This window comes from Sceloporus occidentalis, unplaced genomic scaffold (genome assembly GCF_023333645.1).
Source record: "Sceloporus occidentalis isolate IW3139 unplaced genomic scaffold, rSceOcc1.0.p SCAF_14, whole genome shotgun sequence".
Lineage (NCBI taxonomy): Eukaryota > Metazoa > Chordata > Lepidosauria > Squamata > Phrynosomatidae > Sceloporus > Sceloporus occidentalis.
The window spans coordinates 19,897,267-19,911,147 of NW_028316994.1; the positions used below are offsets into that span (position 1 = coordinate 19,897,267).

Here is a 13,881-nt window from a genome sequence, read left to right on the forward strand (position 1 = left end):
CATTTTGCCTCCCCTTCTGCAATGCCCCCCCAATAAATGCCAGGGGTTCAAACTGCAGTCCACTTTCAAATCAAGGACTCAAGAGAGAACCAAAAAGCCCTCAGGGGCACTGAAAGGCACTCCCACAACTGGCTTGGCCCCTCTGCATTGCAAAAGACGTGGCCCTGCCTTACCCCTCCACCACAATTGCTCCCTTGTCCACACACCTCTACACAAACACACAACACACCTGCAGCAGAGAATGCCATTGCCACCCCTCACCTGTTTGCTGGAGGGGCGCCGAGAGACCTCTCCTCCATGGGGCAGAGATGGCAATCCCAGGGTGGCTCCTCGCGGTGGAGGGCTCTGAAGGGAAAACCTGTGGGGAGGAAGGGGTCAGAGAGAGACTGGAGGGGCGACTGTCAAACCCACAGCCGCCTCTGGGCCACAGAATCCCAGAGGAACTTGTCTACTTGTGGAAAGCCTTTGTCCAGGTGCCAGTCAGCCCCCCTAAATTTGGGGCAGCCCTTCAAGAGAGTTCAGAAACTCCGTATGGTCCAAAGGGCTTCAGGCCGGTTGCTAACTGGGGCGCATAGAGGGACACACAACTCCCTGGTTGCAGCAGCTCCACTGGATGCCAGTCCATGTTGATGATGCCCTGCAAAGCCCTGCGCAGCTCAGGTCCAGGCTGAGCACATCTCTCTGTAGGAGGCTTCCTGGGCCCCGACATCCTCAGAAGGGCCCTTCTCTCAGCCCCAGATCTTCACAGGCAGAGCCATGGGAAGATGGGAAACGGGGCCTTCTCAGTGGCTGCCCCAAAGGTAGGGGGCTCTGGAACCCCATTCCCACGATGGCATCATGTTCCCCTCCTTCCTGCCCTTCTGTCAGCAGGCAAGGACTTTTTAAAAATCTCAATAGGATCTTAGAATTGAAGGGTTTTTAAAAAGGGCTTTTAATAGGATCGAATCAGAGAATCCTAGGGCTGGAAGGGGCCCCAAGAAGGGCCACCCAGCGCAGCCTTATTCTGCCTTGCAGGAAGACGCCGCCAAAGCCCTCCCTGGGACAGACGGCCCTTCAGCCTCTGCCTGGAAAGAGAGGAGACTCCACCAGAAGGGAATCCGCATACGATAAGCAGAGTCCTGGGGGAAATACAAAAAACATTTCTACACTAAATTTCCGAGATGGACCTCGGTTCAAGAAGCTTTTTACAAATCGGAAACCCCCCAAAAAGAGAAATGGGTCACCTATAAAGATATATTAATAAAAACAAAAAATGTACAGCAGATAAAAACAACTGAGCGGCTTAAAAAAGAAGGTATAGAGATGCATTGGCTTTCAAACCTTAAGTTAAAAGGAAGATTTGTAAAGGGCAGTAAGGATATTGGAACCGAGTTAGAATCAAACATCTTGGATAAAACACTCTCTATGGGGAGGAAACATATGATAACAAAGATATACAGAATATTGTTGGACATCAAATTAAAGGAAGAAACTGTAAAAAAGAGCATGATTAAATGGAGGCAAGATATTAAAGAACCAATATTATTGAATAGTTGGGAGAGAGTATGGAAAAAATACTTAACGTTTACTAAAAATGCCAACCTAATTGAAAACTACTATCAATTGCTATATAGATGGCATTTGTCCCCATTGAAATTAGCCAAAATAAAAAACGATGGTAGATGTCGGAAATGTGAAGAAAGCAACGCTTCCCTGTATCATCTCTGGTGGGTTTGCAAAGAGGCGGAAGGTTTTTGGGAAGGGATTCATGGAAAAATTGAAAACATTCTTCAATATAATACAGAAATGAAACCCCAACTATGTCTGTTAAATATCACAGAAGATCTCCAAGGAAAATGACGCCGTGAAGAGACAGAAGTGTCTTAAACTTACTCAACAGCTGCGGCCCGTTGAGTCTTTGCAAATATTGGAAAGGGGGAAATTAACATTTACAGGAAGAATGGGGAACCGAGGTGAACGAATTAATGGCCATGGATGAGATAATAATAGTTATTAGAATAATTCTTCTTCTTCTTTATTTATATAGCGCTGTAGATTTGCACAGCGCTGTACATAAAACAATAAATATAAAAGAGTAAGCCTCCCTCTGGCATGCAATTGAAGAGATAATAGGATAATACATATAAAATACATAGCAGTACAGGAAATGGTTCAATAAAACAGGCAACAAAAGAACATCCAATAGCAAATGATAATCACGCAATGCCTGGGAAGGCTTCTCTGAACAGGACGGTCTTCAACTCCATTTTGAAGCTGGTGAAAGAAGTGATCAGGGCCCTTGTGTCTCGCAGGGGAAGAAGGTTCCAGGAGGGAGGGGCAGCAAAGGAAAAGGGATGGATCCTGGATGGGGCAGAGAGAATCCTGGGCTGGGACAGCAGACCTTGACTACCAGAACGGAGGGAACAACGGAGTGGGAAGGAGAGGAGAAAGAAGGTCTGATAAGTAAGGAGGGGCCAGTCCATGGAGGGCTTTAAACGTCGAGAGCAGGAGCTTATACTGAATGCGGAAAGGGAGGGGGAGCCAGTGAAGGGATGCCAACACAGGAGAGATGTGGTCAGAGCGGTGGGCGGAAGTGATAATGCATGCAGCTGAATGCTGGACAGAGATTAAAGGACGGAGGTGAGAAAGAGGAAGCCCAGCCAGGAGGACGTTACAGGAATCCAGTCGTGAGATCACTAGGGCATGGACCAGGATCTTGGCAGAAGAGGCGGAGAAATATGGTCGGATTTTGGCAATCTACAAGCCTTGGCTGTGGTCTGGATCTGAGGGATCCACGACAGAGAAGAGTCAAAGATAAAACCAAGACTGCGGGTTTGCTGGACTGGTTGAATGGAAATGTTGTTCACAGAGACAGAAAAGGAGTGTTGAAGGGTGGGCTTAGGAGGAAAGACAAGAAGCTCCGTCTTGGACATGTTGAGCTTCAAACGCCGATGGCGCATCCACTGTGAGACAGCTGTGAGGCAAGACGAAACTTGCTGTTCAAGCCTTGGAGAAAGGTCAGGGGTGGAAAGATACAACTGAGTGTCATCGGCATACAGATGGTAGGAAAAGCCAAAAGAGCTAATGAGTTTTCCTAAGGACAGTGTGTAGAGAGAAAACAGAAGGGGACCCAGAACAGAGCCCTGGGGAACTCCGACAGATAAGGGAACAGAGGATGAAGTCTGACCACTAGTGACCACTGCAAAAGATCTGCCAGACAAGTAAGATCGAAACCAGTCGAGAACAGAGTCTGAGAACCCAAGGTCAGAGAGTATGTCAACTAGGAGACAGTGATCAACAGTGTCAAAGGCTGCAGACAAACGATGGCAACTAGCAGCAAAACAGAACAAAAATGTCAAAGAAAATGGGGAAAAGTGAACAAATTGTGGAACTAAAGCCAGCCACGGAAAAGTGGCTTCCTCCGCTCTTGTCGAGAGCAAAAGGAATAACTAAGTTAAGTTACAGTCTCTATGTGGGATGGTGAGCAAAGCCCAACCAAGAAGTGACAATGTTCTCTTACCGTTTATAGGATAACCGTGCACTAATTTTGTTGATAAACAATATTACATTATTTTTTTGTTGTATGTATATATGTCTAATATGTCTATTACGTGTTGATAATAATAAAAAAGGAAGAAAAGAGAGGAGACTCCACCAGACTCCATTCAGGCACTAACATATTCCAATAGCTCTTAGCACCAGGAATTTCTTTCTGATGTTGAGGTGGACTCCCTTTTCCTCCAGTTTGGGCACTGCCCTGTTTTCACTGAACTGGCAGAGTTCGTCTCCCCATTTGCTGCTTTGCCTTCCTTTTGCACTGCTCCTTCTCTGTTTTGTTTTGTTTGGAAGAAAGCCATTGGGAAGCCTCGCACTTTGCAGAGATCTGTGCCAATGAGTTGGGTGTCCACTGACCTCTCTCTCGGGCCATTCTGGAATAGCTGGCGGGTCAAGTAGCATCACCTCCACGGCTACTATGGGGTCATAGGGACCCCCACTCTGTGCCCAGAATGTGGCTGTGCCAGCCATGCCAATCTGCATGCGTGTAAAGCCATCCATCCAAATACCCCTCCTTTCCAGAGCGGCTTTTGCAAATCCCATCTGCTGAGGGAACTTCAGTGGTCCAGCTTCAAGGTGGGGGGGGGGGGGTTGCATCTACAAAGTCAAGCTTGGGAAAGTTCCTGTTTTGGGGTATGGCTCCCATAATCCCCCAACCCAGACAGCCACCAGTTATGGATTTGGGAAGTTAAGAGTCCAAAGCTGTGCTCTGGACCAGAGCAGCCCTTCCCAGCACTAAAACCAGAAGCCCACTGGCCACACCAAGTGGAGGATAATGGGGACTGTAGTCCAACACTCCCAAAGGGATCCTGGCTAAGAAAACTTGGTATAGGTTCAGCCAGGTAAAATATTATATTTAAACGTTCTGCAGAATTCCTTCTTGAGAAACTCATCACCTTGTCTTTCATTTTTGCAACAGCAAATATATTGCCTGTTTTATTGAACCCTTTCCTGTATTGTTATGTATTATTTACATGTATTATGCTACTATTTCTGAGATTGTATGCCATGAGCAGGTTTACTCGTATCTATTTTATGGTTTGTATGTTCAGCGCTGTGCAAATCTACAGCAATATAAACAAAGCATAATAATACAGCCCAGCCCCGGTTTGCAGCTGGAGAGGGGCTTCCTGCACGCTGGACAGCTGTCTCCCCCCCCCATACCCCCTGCAACCCTCTTTTCTCACCGGGAGAGGGGCAGGAAGGTGAGGAGCACCCGGTGCCGGATCAGGTCCCGGTGGAGCTCCTGGAAGTGCCGGAACTTCTTCTTCATGGTCCAGGTGAACTCGCCGTGGGTCAGCCGTAAGGAGTAAAGGGTGCTCGGCCGCACCTGCCCAGGACAGGGAAAGAGACAGCGTCACACGTGGCCCCCGTCCACCTCTTCCTCCCCTCCAACCCACCCAAGGGGCCGGATTTTGCCTTTTGCAAGACCGCAGACGCCCAGCATCCATTCTGCCATCTTGGGGAAAGGCATGCTCCCAACAGGGCAGCCAGGATCGGGGCCTAGCTCCATGCTACTGACCGCTTGACCCTCCCCTCCTTGCCCCCTTGCCCCTTTCCTACAGCTTTGGCCATTGGGAGAGAGACTCTCTCTTAACCTACAGAAGACTTGCAAAACAACAGACCCTTTCATAGAATCATAGAATCGTAGAGTTGGAAGAGACCACTAGGGCCATCCAGTCCAACCCCCTGCCATGCAGGAAATCACAATCAAAGCATCCCTGACAGATGGCCATCCAGCCTCTGTTTAAAGACCTCCAAGGAAGGAGACTCTATCACCTTCCGAGGAAGTGCATTCCACTGCCGAACAGCCCTTACTGTCAGGAAGTTCCTCCTAATGTTCAGGTGGAATCTCTTTTCCTGTAGCTTGCATCCATTGTTCCGGGTCCTGTTCTCTGGAGCAGCAGAAAACAAGCTTGCTCCCTCCTCAATATGACATCCTTTCAAATATTTAAACAGGGCTATCATATCACCTCTTGACCTTCTTTTCTCCAGGCTAAACATCCCCAGCTCCCTAAGTCGTTCCTCATAGGGCATGGTCTCCAGACCCTTCACCATTTTTGTCGCCCTCCTTTGGACATGCTCCAGTTTCTCAATGTCCTTTTTGAATTGTGGCGCCCAGAACTGGACACAATATTCTAGGTGGGGCCTGACCAAAGCAGAATACAGTGGCACTATTACTTCTCTTGATCTAGACACTATACTTCTATTGATGCAGCCTAAAATAGCATTGGCCTTTTTAGCTGCCGCATCACACTGTTCACTCATGTTCAACTTGTGGTCTACTTGGACTCCTAGATCCCTTTCACACGTAGTTTCATTCAGCCAGGTGTCACCCATCCTATATCTGTGCATTTTATTTTTCCGCCCTAAGTGCAATACCTTACATTTCTCTGTGTTGAATTTCATTTTGTTAGCTTTGGCCCAGCTTTCTAGTCTATTCAGGTCATTTTGAATCTTGATCCTGTCCTCTGGGGTATTAGCTATTCCTCCTAATTTGGTGTCATCTGCAAATTTGATAAGTATGCTCCCAATTCTGTCATCCAGGTCATTGATAAAGATGTTGAATAGCACTGGGCCCAGGACAGAGCCCTGTGGGACCCCACTGGTCACTTCTCTCCAGGATGAAAAGGAGCCATTGTTGAGCACCCTTTGGGTTCGGCCGGTCAACCAATTACAGATCCATTTAACAGTTCCTTTGTCTAGCCCACATTTTACAAGCTTGTTTGCAAGAATGTCATGGGAAACCTTGTCAAAGGCCTTACTGAAATCAAGATATACTATATCCACAGCATTCCCTTCATCTACCAAGCTGGTAATTTTGTCAAAGAAAGAGATTAGATTTGTCTGGCATGACTTGTTTCTCTGAAACCCATGTTGACTTTTTGTGATTATGGCATTGCCTTCTAGATGTTCACAAACTCTCTGTTTAATGATCTGCTCCAGAATCTTTCCTAGAACTGATGTCAGACTAACTGGACGATAATTGTTGGGATCCTCTTTTTTCCCCTTTTTGATGATGGGGACAACGTTTGCCCTCCTCCAGTCTGCTGGGATTTCTCCTGTTTTCCAGGAGTTTTCAAATATGATTGCCAATGGCTCCGATATTACTTTTGCCAGTTCTTTTAATACCCTTGGATGGAGTTCATCTGGTCCCGGAGACTTAAATTCATTTAGATTAACAAGGTGTTCCTCTACTATCTCTTTACTTATTCTGTGCTGAAATTCCCCTATTCTGTCCTCTGCTCCATTATCCTCAGGTTGAGCACCCTTTGCCTTTTCTGAGAAGACTGAGGCAAAGAAGGTGTTGAGTAATTCTGCCTTTTCTCTATCTCCTGTTAGCATTTTGCCATCTTCTCCACGCAGTGGCCCTACCGTTTCCTTCTTCTTCCTCTTGCTGCGGACATATCCAAAAAAGCCCTTTTTATTGTTCTTAACCTCTCTAGCAAGCCTGAGTTCATTCTGCGCTTTAGCTTTTCTGACTTTACCCCTACACATGCCTGCTATTTCTTTGAATTCCTTTTTTGTGATTTCCCCCTTTTTCCATTTCTTAGACATGTTCCGTTTCAAACTTAGCTCGGTTGAAAGTTCCTTAGTCATCCATCCTGGTTTCTTGAGACACCTCCCGTTTTTCTTTCTCACTGGAACTGTTTGAAATTGTGCCTTCAGTATCTCCCTTTTGAGAAAGTCCCATCCGTCCTGAACTCCTTTATCTTTTAGTATTTCTGACCATGGAATCGCCCTCAATACTTCTCTAAGCTTACTGAAATCCGCTCTCCTATAGTCTAGGATGCGTGTCTGACTCTGCCTGGCTTCTCCTCTCCATTGTATAACAAACTCCAGGAGAACATGGTCGCTTCCACCTAAGGATCCCACCACTTGCACCCCATCAACCAAGTCATCCTTGTTGGTTAGGATCAGATCTAAAATAGCTGACCCCCTTGTTGCCTCTTCCACCTTTTGGACCATGAAATTGTCTTCCAGGCAAGTGAGGAATTTGCTAGACCTTGAGGATTTTGCTGAGTTTGACTTCCAGCAAATATCAGGATAGTTGAAGTCGCCCATCACAACTACATCTCTCTTTTCTGACTGTGTGGTCATCTGTTCAAGAAAGATATCATCCAATTCCTCAGTCTGACTTGGGGGTCTGTAGTAGACTCCCACCGTAACACCCTTGTTGTTTCCCTCCCCTTTGATTCTTATCCAGATGCTCTCCACCTGGCTTCCATGATTGATGTCCAGGATCTCTTCACTGGTGTAAATATCTCTGACATATAGTGCTATTCCTCCTCCTTTCCTGTTTGGCCTATTTCTCTTAATAAGGTTATACCCCTCTATTTCCACATTCCAATCATGAGACTCATCCCACCAGGTTTCAGTGATGCCTATTATATCATTTTTGCTTTGTTGTACTAGGAGTTCGAGTTCATCTTGCTTATTTCCCATGCTCTGTGCATTAGTGTAGAGACATCGCAGACCATGGTTCCCTTTTACTTGCTGCCTGTGCAAGTTTTTTTGCCTCCCACTGCTGGGTCCTTGCAATGTTTGCCTTGTTTCCTCTATGTCAGTTTGACTATTTTCGCCGTCCCTTTCGCCTTCCTTAATATTGTCTCCCTTCCCCTCGGAACTCAGTTTAAAGCTCTCCTGATCAAGTTCTTGAGACTGTTGGCAAAAACATTTCTTCCAACTGGCGTGAGATGCAACCCGTCTGTTGCAAGAAGTCCCTCCTCATGGAACCGCAGCCCATGATCGAAGAATCCAAATCCTTCTTGGCGGCACCATCTGCGAAGCCATTTGTTCACATCTGCTATTTTCCTCTCCCTTCCTGGACCATGCCCTTCAACTGGCAGAAGAGACGAGATGACAACCTGTACATCCATTCCTTTCAGCTTCCTACCAAGCGCCTTGTAATCCCTTTTGATGTTCTGAATGCTGTGTCTTGCAGTATCATTAGTTCCCACGTGGACCAAAAGGAAGGGGTATTGGTCAGTAGGCTTGACCAGTCTTGTCAGCCTCTCTGTCACATCACGGATCTTTGCACCTGGAAGACAACACACCTCTGGAGACATCTTGTCAGGCCTACAAATCACTGCTTCTGTACCCCTCAGCAAGGAGTCCCCCACTATGACCACACGCCTCCTCCGAGGCTTAGCAGCGACTGTTCCCTCGGGTGGGACTCTCAGGCTCCCCTGCTCTGTCCCTGAAGTCTGTCCATGCTGCTCTTCTTCATCCTCCTTGATTACGGAAAGAGCTTCGAATCGATTCTCTAGCTGCAAGCTCCCCGAACAATTCCTTCTTGGCTTACTTCTCTTTGTGACATTCCTCCAGCTGTCTACCTCCTCTGTTTGGCAAGTGACCTCTTCCACCCTAGCATCTTCCTCTGCGTGGTACTCATCCAAGATGGTTAGTTCTATTGAGTCCAGGAAATCCTCTTGTTCCCTAATATGCTGAAGTGTAGCTACTCTGGACTCCAGCTGCTGCACTTTCTCCTCCAAGAGTGATACCAACTTGCACTTGGTGCATGTGAAGTTCTCCACTTCTGTAGGCAAGAAGAGAAACATCCCACAAGAGTTGCAGGTGACTGCGGCAGATCCCCCGTTGTCCATATTGCAAAGTCTTTAGTAATAAATATAACAGTCAATCTACTGAAAATACTTCTTTAAAGGTAAGTACTGGCTGCTATCTTACACTTAAAGGGAAGGTTCTGTTTCAATATCTGATTCTAACCTGATGCCACTTGAGCAGAGTTGTTGAGTTAAAGAAAATGAAAATTCACGCGCCGTTAGGCGCGCGGCTCTGGAAGGTGGTATATAAAGCTGGTCTGCTAGCTCCGCCCCCTTGTGACTCACAGATGTGACTCACAGAAGCTCCGCCCCTTCAGCAACGAGCACACGGTCTCAAGCACACGGTCTCAAAATGGCTGCCAAGCAGCTCCTCTCCTTCTCCTCTCTCTGGCCATCACTGAACGAGGATGAAAGAGCTTTTACTTTGCTATCTAGATAAACAACCCAATGTCTTTGGTTATCTGAACCCCTCAGTGTCTTATGCAGTCCCAATGACTACCCCATAATGTCCTGTTCTTGCTGTGATTTTTAATGACTTTAACTGTATTTTATTATAGTCATTGTTATGCTGTCATTATTATGTTGATTTGCTTTAAGGAGGGAGAGGAGAGTGGGATTTATTTGATTGTATTATATGGTTTTATTGATGTAAGGCACCTCAATCTTGTTGAAGAAATGGGACAGAAACAAATTATTATTATTATTATTAACCTTTATTTATAAAGCGCTGTCAAATTACACAGCGCTGTACATACAATCTTTTAATTAGACAGTTCCCTGCCCTCAGACTTATATCATCTTATGTTTTGGTTTAGATTTAGGAGGACCAACTAACATTGCCCCCTTCACCCTCCTGGCCAACTCCTTCCTTCTCTGCCCTGCATCAAGTGCCAAATGCTGGAAAGACTGTGCTGTCCTTCCTTCATGAACTCAAGCTGAATCCAGAGAAAACAGAGGTACTCGTGATAGGTACCCCAAGTCCAGATAGGGACATTTGCCACCCTATCCTTGACGTGGTTATGCTTCCCCTAAAGGACAAAGTCCACAGTTTTGGAGTACTCTTGGACTCATCCCTACAGTCATCATCCCAGGTGGATGCGATGGCTAGGAGTGCTTGGTACCAGCTTCGGCTGATACGCCAACTGTGCCCCTGTCTGGACCAAAAGGACCTAGAAACAGTAGTACACGCACTGGTAACCTCTCGCTTGGACTTCTGTAATGCGCTCTTCATGGGGCTACCTTTGTACCAGGTTTGGAAGCTTCAGCTAGTCCAGAACACTGCAGCCAGATTGGTCACGGGTACTTCAAGATCGGACCACATAACACCGGTATTAAGATCTCTTCACTGGCTGCCTATTAGCTTCCAGGCGCAATACAAAGTGTTGGTCGTTACCTATAAAGCCCTACATGGCTTGGGCCTGAGTTACTTGAGGGAGCGCCTCTCCCTACATAATCCGCCCCGCACCCTCAGAACAACGGGGAAATACCTACTTGAATATCCCATGGTAAAATTAGCAGCAACTCATCAGAAAGTCTATATGGCGGCAGCCCCTGCTCATTGGAATGCACTTTCAGAAAAGATCCGGCTTTGTTCCACATTGGAAGCCTTTAAGAAGGCTTTGAAACCCCATCTTTTTCAGACAGTATACCCTCGTGACTCTCTTTAAAGGTAGTAGCCCTAATTAAGATCAGGATGTCCAACCACATCTGAGAGTTTTTAATTGTCCTGTAGATGGTTTTAGACTTTTACTGAATTGTACGAATTGTCGATGTAATCGCTGATTATTATTATTATTATTATTATTAACCTTTATTTATGAAGCGCTGTAAATTTACACAGCGCTGTACATGCAATCTTTTTAGTTAGACGGTTCCCTGCCCTGGGGCTTACAATCTAAAAAGACATGACACAGATGGAGAAGGGAGTGGTGGAGGGAAAGGGTCAGAGGTCCAGCAGTTCCTCTCTACCTCCGAGGCCTGGACCAAGGCAGAGGGACTGGAGGGAGGGCTTGGCTTCAAAATGGAAGGTTATTGTTGTTATATTGTATTGCTTTGTATTGTGACATGTGTCACTTAGCTTGCACAGTGTGAACCGCTTTGATCAGGAGGAAAAGTGGGATACAAATAAAAGTTTTATTTATTTATTATTATTATTTAACACAGCATTGTGAAATATATATATATTCGACTCTGGAGACCAGGGTTCAATTCCCGCATGTCCATGAAACCCACTGGGTGACCCTGGGCAAGTCACACTCTCTCAGCCTCAGAGGAAGGCAATGGCAAACCTCCTCTGAACAAATCTTGCCAAGAAAACCCCACAATGGGCTCCCTCAGGGTCGCCATGAATCGGAAATGACTTGAAAGGACACAACACACAGACACACACATGAAATTGTTGCTGTGTGCCTTCTAGGCATTTCTGACTCATGGCAACTCTAAGCTGGTTTCTTGGCCACTTCCTTCAGAGGGGTTTGCCACTATTGCAGTTCTCTGAGGCTGAGAGTATGTGACTTGCCCAAGGCCACCCATTGGTTTATATAGTCCTCCTGCCTTTCCCCTGTTACAACTCAAGGTGCCTTGCAGCAGTTAAAGACGATCATACCTAAAAACTCACAATAGGCAAAAGTTTAAAAGGCAATTTAAGTCTCATAAGCCATTGCAAGGAGAGGAGTGCCTTCTGCTGCTGCCCAGCCCTTCCCTGGAGACCATCCTGTCTTGGCCAGCGGCCGAAAGAGAAATCCCTCTGCCGCCTTTGCGGAAAGTGAGCCAGGATGGGCCAGTTTGGCCGCCTGGCAAAGGGAGTGACTCAGATACACACACACACACACACACATACACAAAGGGTTTTGGTGTCTTCCCCACAAGCAAACCACAGCGGAATCTGGGAGGGGGAGTCAGATGCCCACAGAAAGAAGGAATGGGTTTGATCTGATTTGCGTTCATTTCTCAGCCAGCCATGGCTGTTTTACCGTGAACTTCTTTCATGCTCCCTTTTATTATGTGCTCCTCAGAGAACGCTTTGCTCTTGGGGCAACTAAGAATATTAAGAAAGTGTAGTAACATTGAGAAGAGCAAGGGAAGAAGAGGAGGAGTAGGAGGAGGAAGAACCCAGGTGGAAGCAGGAATTAATGAATGGTAACAAGACTGCGATGGGAGCCAGCATGGCATAGGGTCTGAGCATTGGACTCTGGAGACCAGGGTTCAAATCCCTGCTCGGCCACGGAGACCCACCCAGGGGACTCTCTCAGTCTTAGAGGATGGCAATGGTCAACCTCCTCTGAATACATCTTGCCAAGAAAACCCCACAATGGGTTCCCCATAGGGATGCCATAAGTCGGAAATGACTTGAAGGCACACGATAACAACAACAAACGGACTTTGATAAACCATTGGTGAGGTGGTCAAGTTCTGCCAGTGCAAGGGGGTCCAGCACCATGTCTTGATCCATCTTTCAGCATTACAACTTTTGGTGGTGGGCCAAGTGAATCGCATTCGTGTGCCAGCTGTGTAGGGCACAAGACTCTCTGCCTGGCTTTTCGCTCGCTTGTTTCATAAGCCCCCTTTTTCCAACAGTAGGAAGCGCAAACCAGAACAGCCATGGAGCCAGGCCGCCTTTGTCCAAAGCTGCAATGGCCCACCCCCCAACATTTTGCAGACGAAAACCAGGACAGATGTGTGGTCAAGCAACCTCAGAGGGTGATCTAGATGACAAATGAGGAAAGAGGGCGAACAGGTAAGTTGCGAACGGCTGCAGCAGTTAGCTTTTGCTTGCTCCAACTGGGGAAAGGGGCAAACCTCTCCTGCCACCTCTCTCTTGATGAATGGACTGGATGCAGAACCATCTCTGCATTTTGAACTTCATTTGCAGCAACTGAAGTAAGCTGAGGGCAAAGCGGGAAAAGGAGAGGGAAAGCAGGACATTTTAAAGGCAGCTGAAAAAGTGGGACAGCAGAAGGTTAACTGGGACTATCCCTGAATAACCAGGACAAATGAAGGGGATGCACAGGTGGGCCATGTAGCTGACCACTGACTGTTAAGACGACTGATGTTCAGGAGGGAATCAACTAAGAAATCTGTGCAACTCAGGAGCAAAAGCTGGACAGCAAGAAGAACAGGTCTTTGTGGATCACATTGGTGTGTGTGTGTTGGGGATGGAGGGGACGCTACCAACACATTTGCCTCTGCTCCAATTGCTGGACAGGCAGAGAGTCTGGTGCTGAGTGGTCACTTTGTACACAGAAGAACCCCATCCCCACATTGTGACCCCCACCGTCTCAGCACTTCTGGGCAAAAGGGTTAGGAGACTGTCTGCCGGCCGGAGACTCTGGAGGTCCCCCGTAAACCTTGGCAAGCTTATAGGGATTGGCCGCAGTGGGTTTTCCAGGAGGTGGGGGGAGTTGCTGATGTTTATCTTCCGTCTTTTAAAATGAGATCTGGCCATTTTCATTATACATTAACAGCAGCTTGTGCTTTTTCACTTATGTCTTCCCGTGTACATTTAACTATATTTGTTCTCAGTTTTGGGAGCTGATTTCACTCCCCATTTTGGAAAAAAACCAGGGCAGGAAGGAAACCAGATGTTGTTCCTCTTATTCCAGATGTTTTCCTGGACCGTCCCAGCAGCCCTGGAGCTTTTTCTTCCTGGAGCCTCTCCAGCAATGGGGCCTGACCCATGAGCAGGAGGCTGCGGGAAGCGTTGCCACTTTTCAAAGTGACCGCTTGACCACCGAATCAGCTCGGCTTCCCTTGGGATGCTGAGGAGGGGCATGACAGAGCAGCC

General features: G+C 47.0%; 1 protein-coding gene across 1 annotated transcript in view; it reads right to left on the reverse strand.

The window, feature by feature from the left end:
- The window catches only part of PLD2 (phospholipase D2), a 42,768-nt gene that overhangs the window by 25,104 nt on the left and 3,783 nt on the right, over positions 1 to 13,881 (reverse strand). The window contains exons 4-5 of the mRNA XM_089480171.1: positions 4,722 to 4,864; positions 262 to 358 (exon numbers count right to left, since the gene is read on the reverse strand). Coding sequence (XP_089336297.1) covers positions 262 to 358; positions 4,722 to 4,864 — 240 coding nt within the window. The remainder of the gene's footprint in view (positions 1 to 261; positions 359 to 4,721; positions 4,865 to 13,881) is intronic.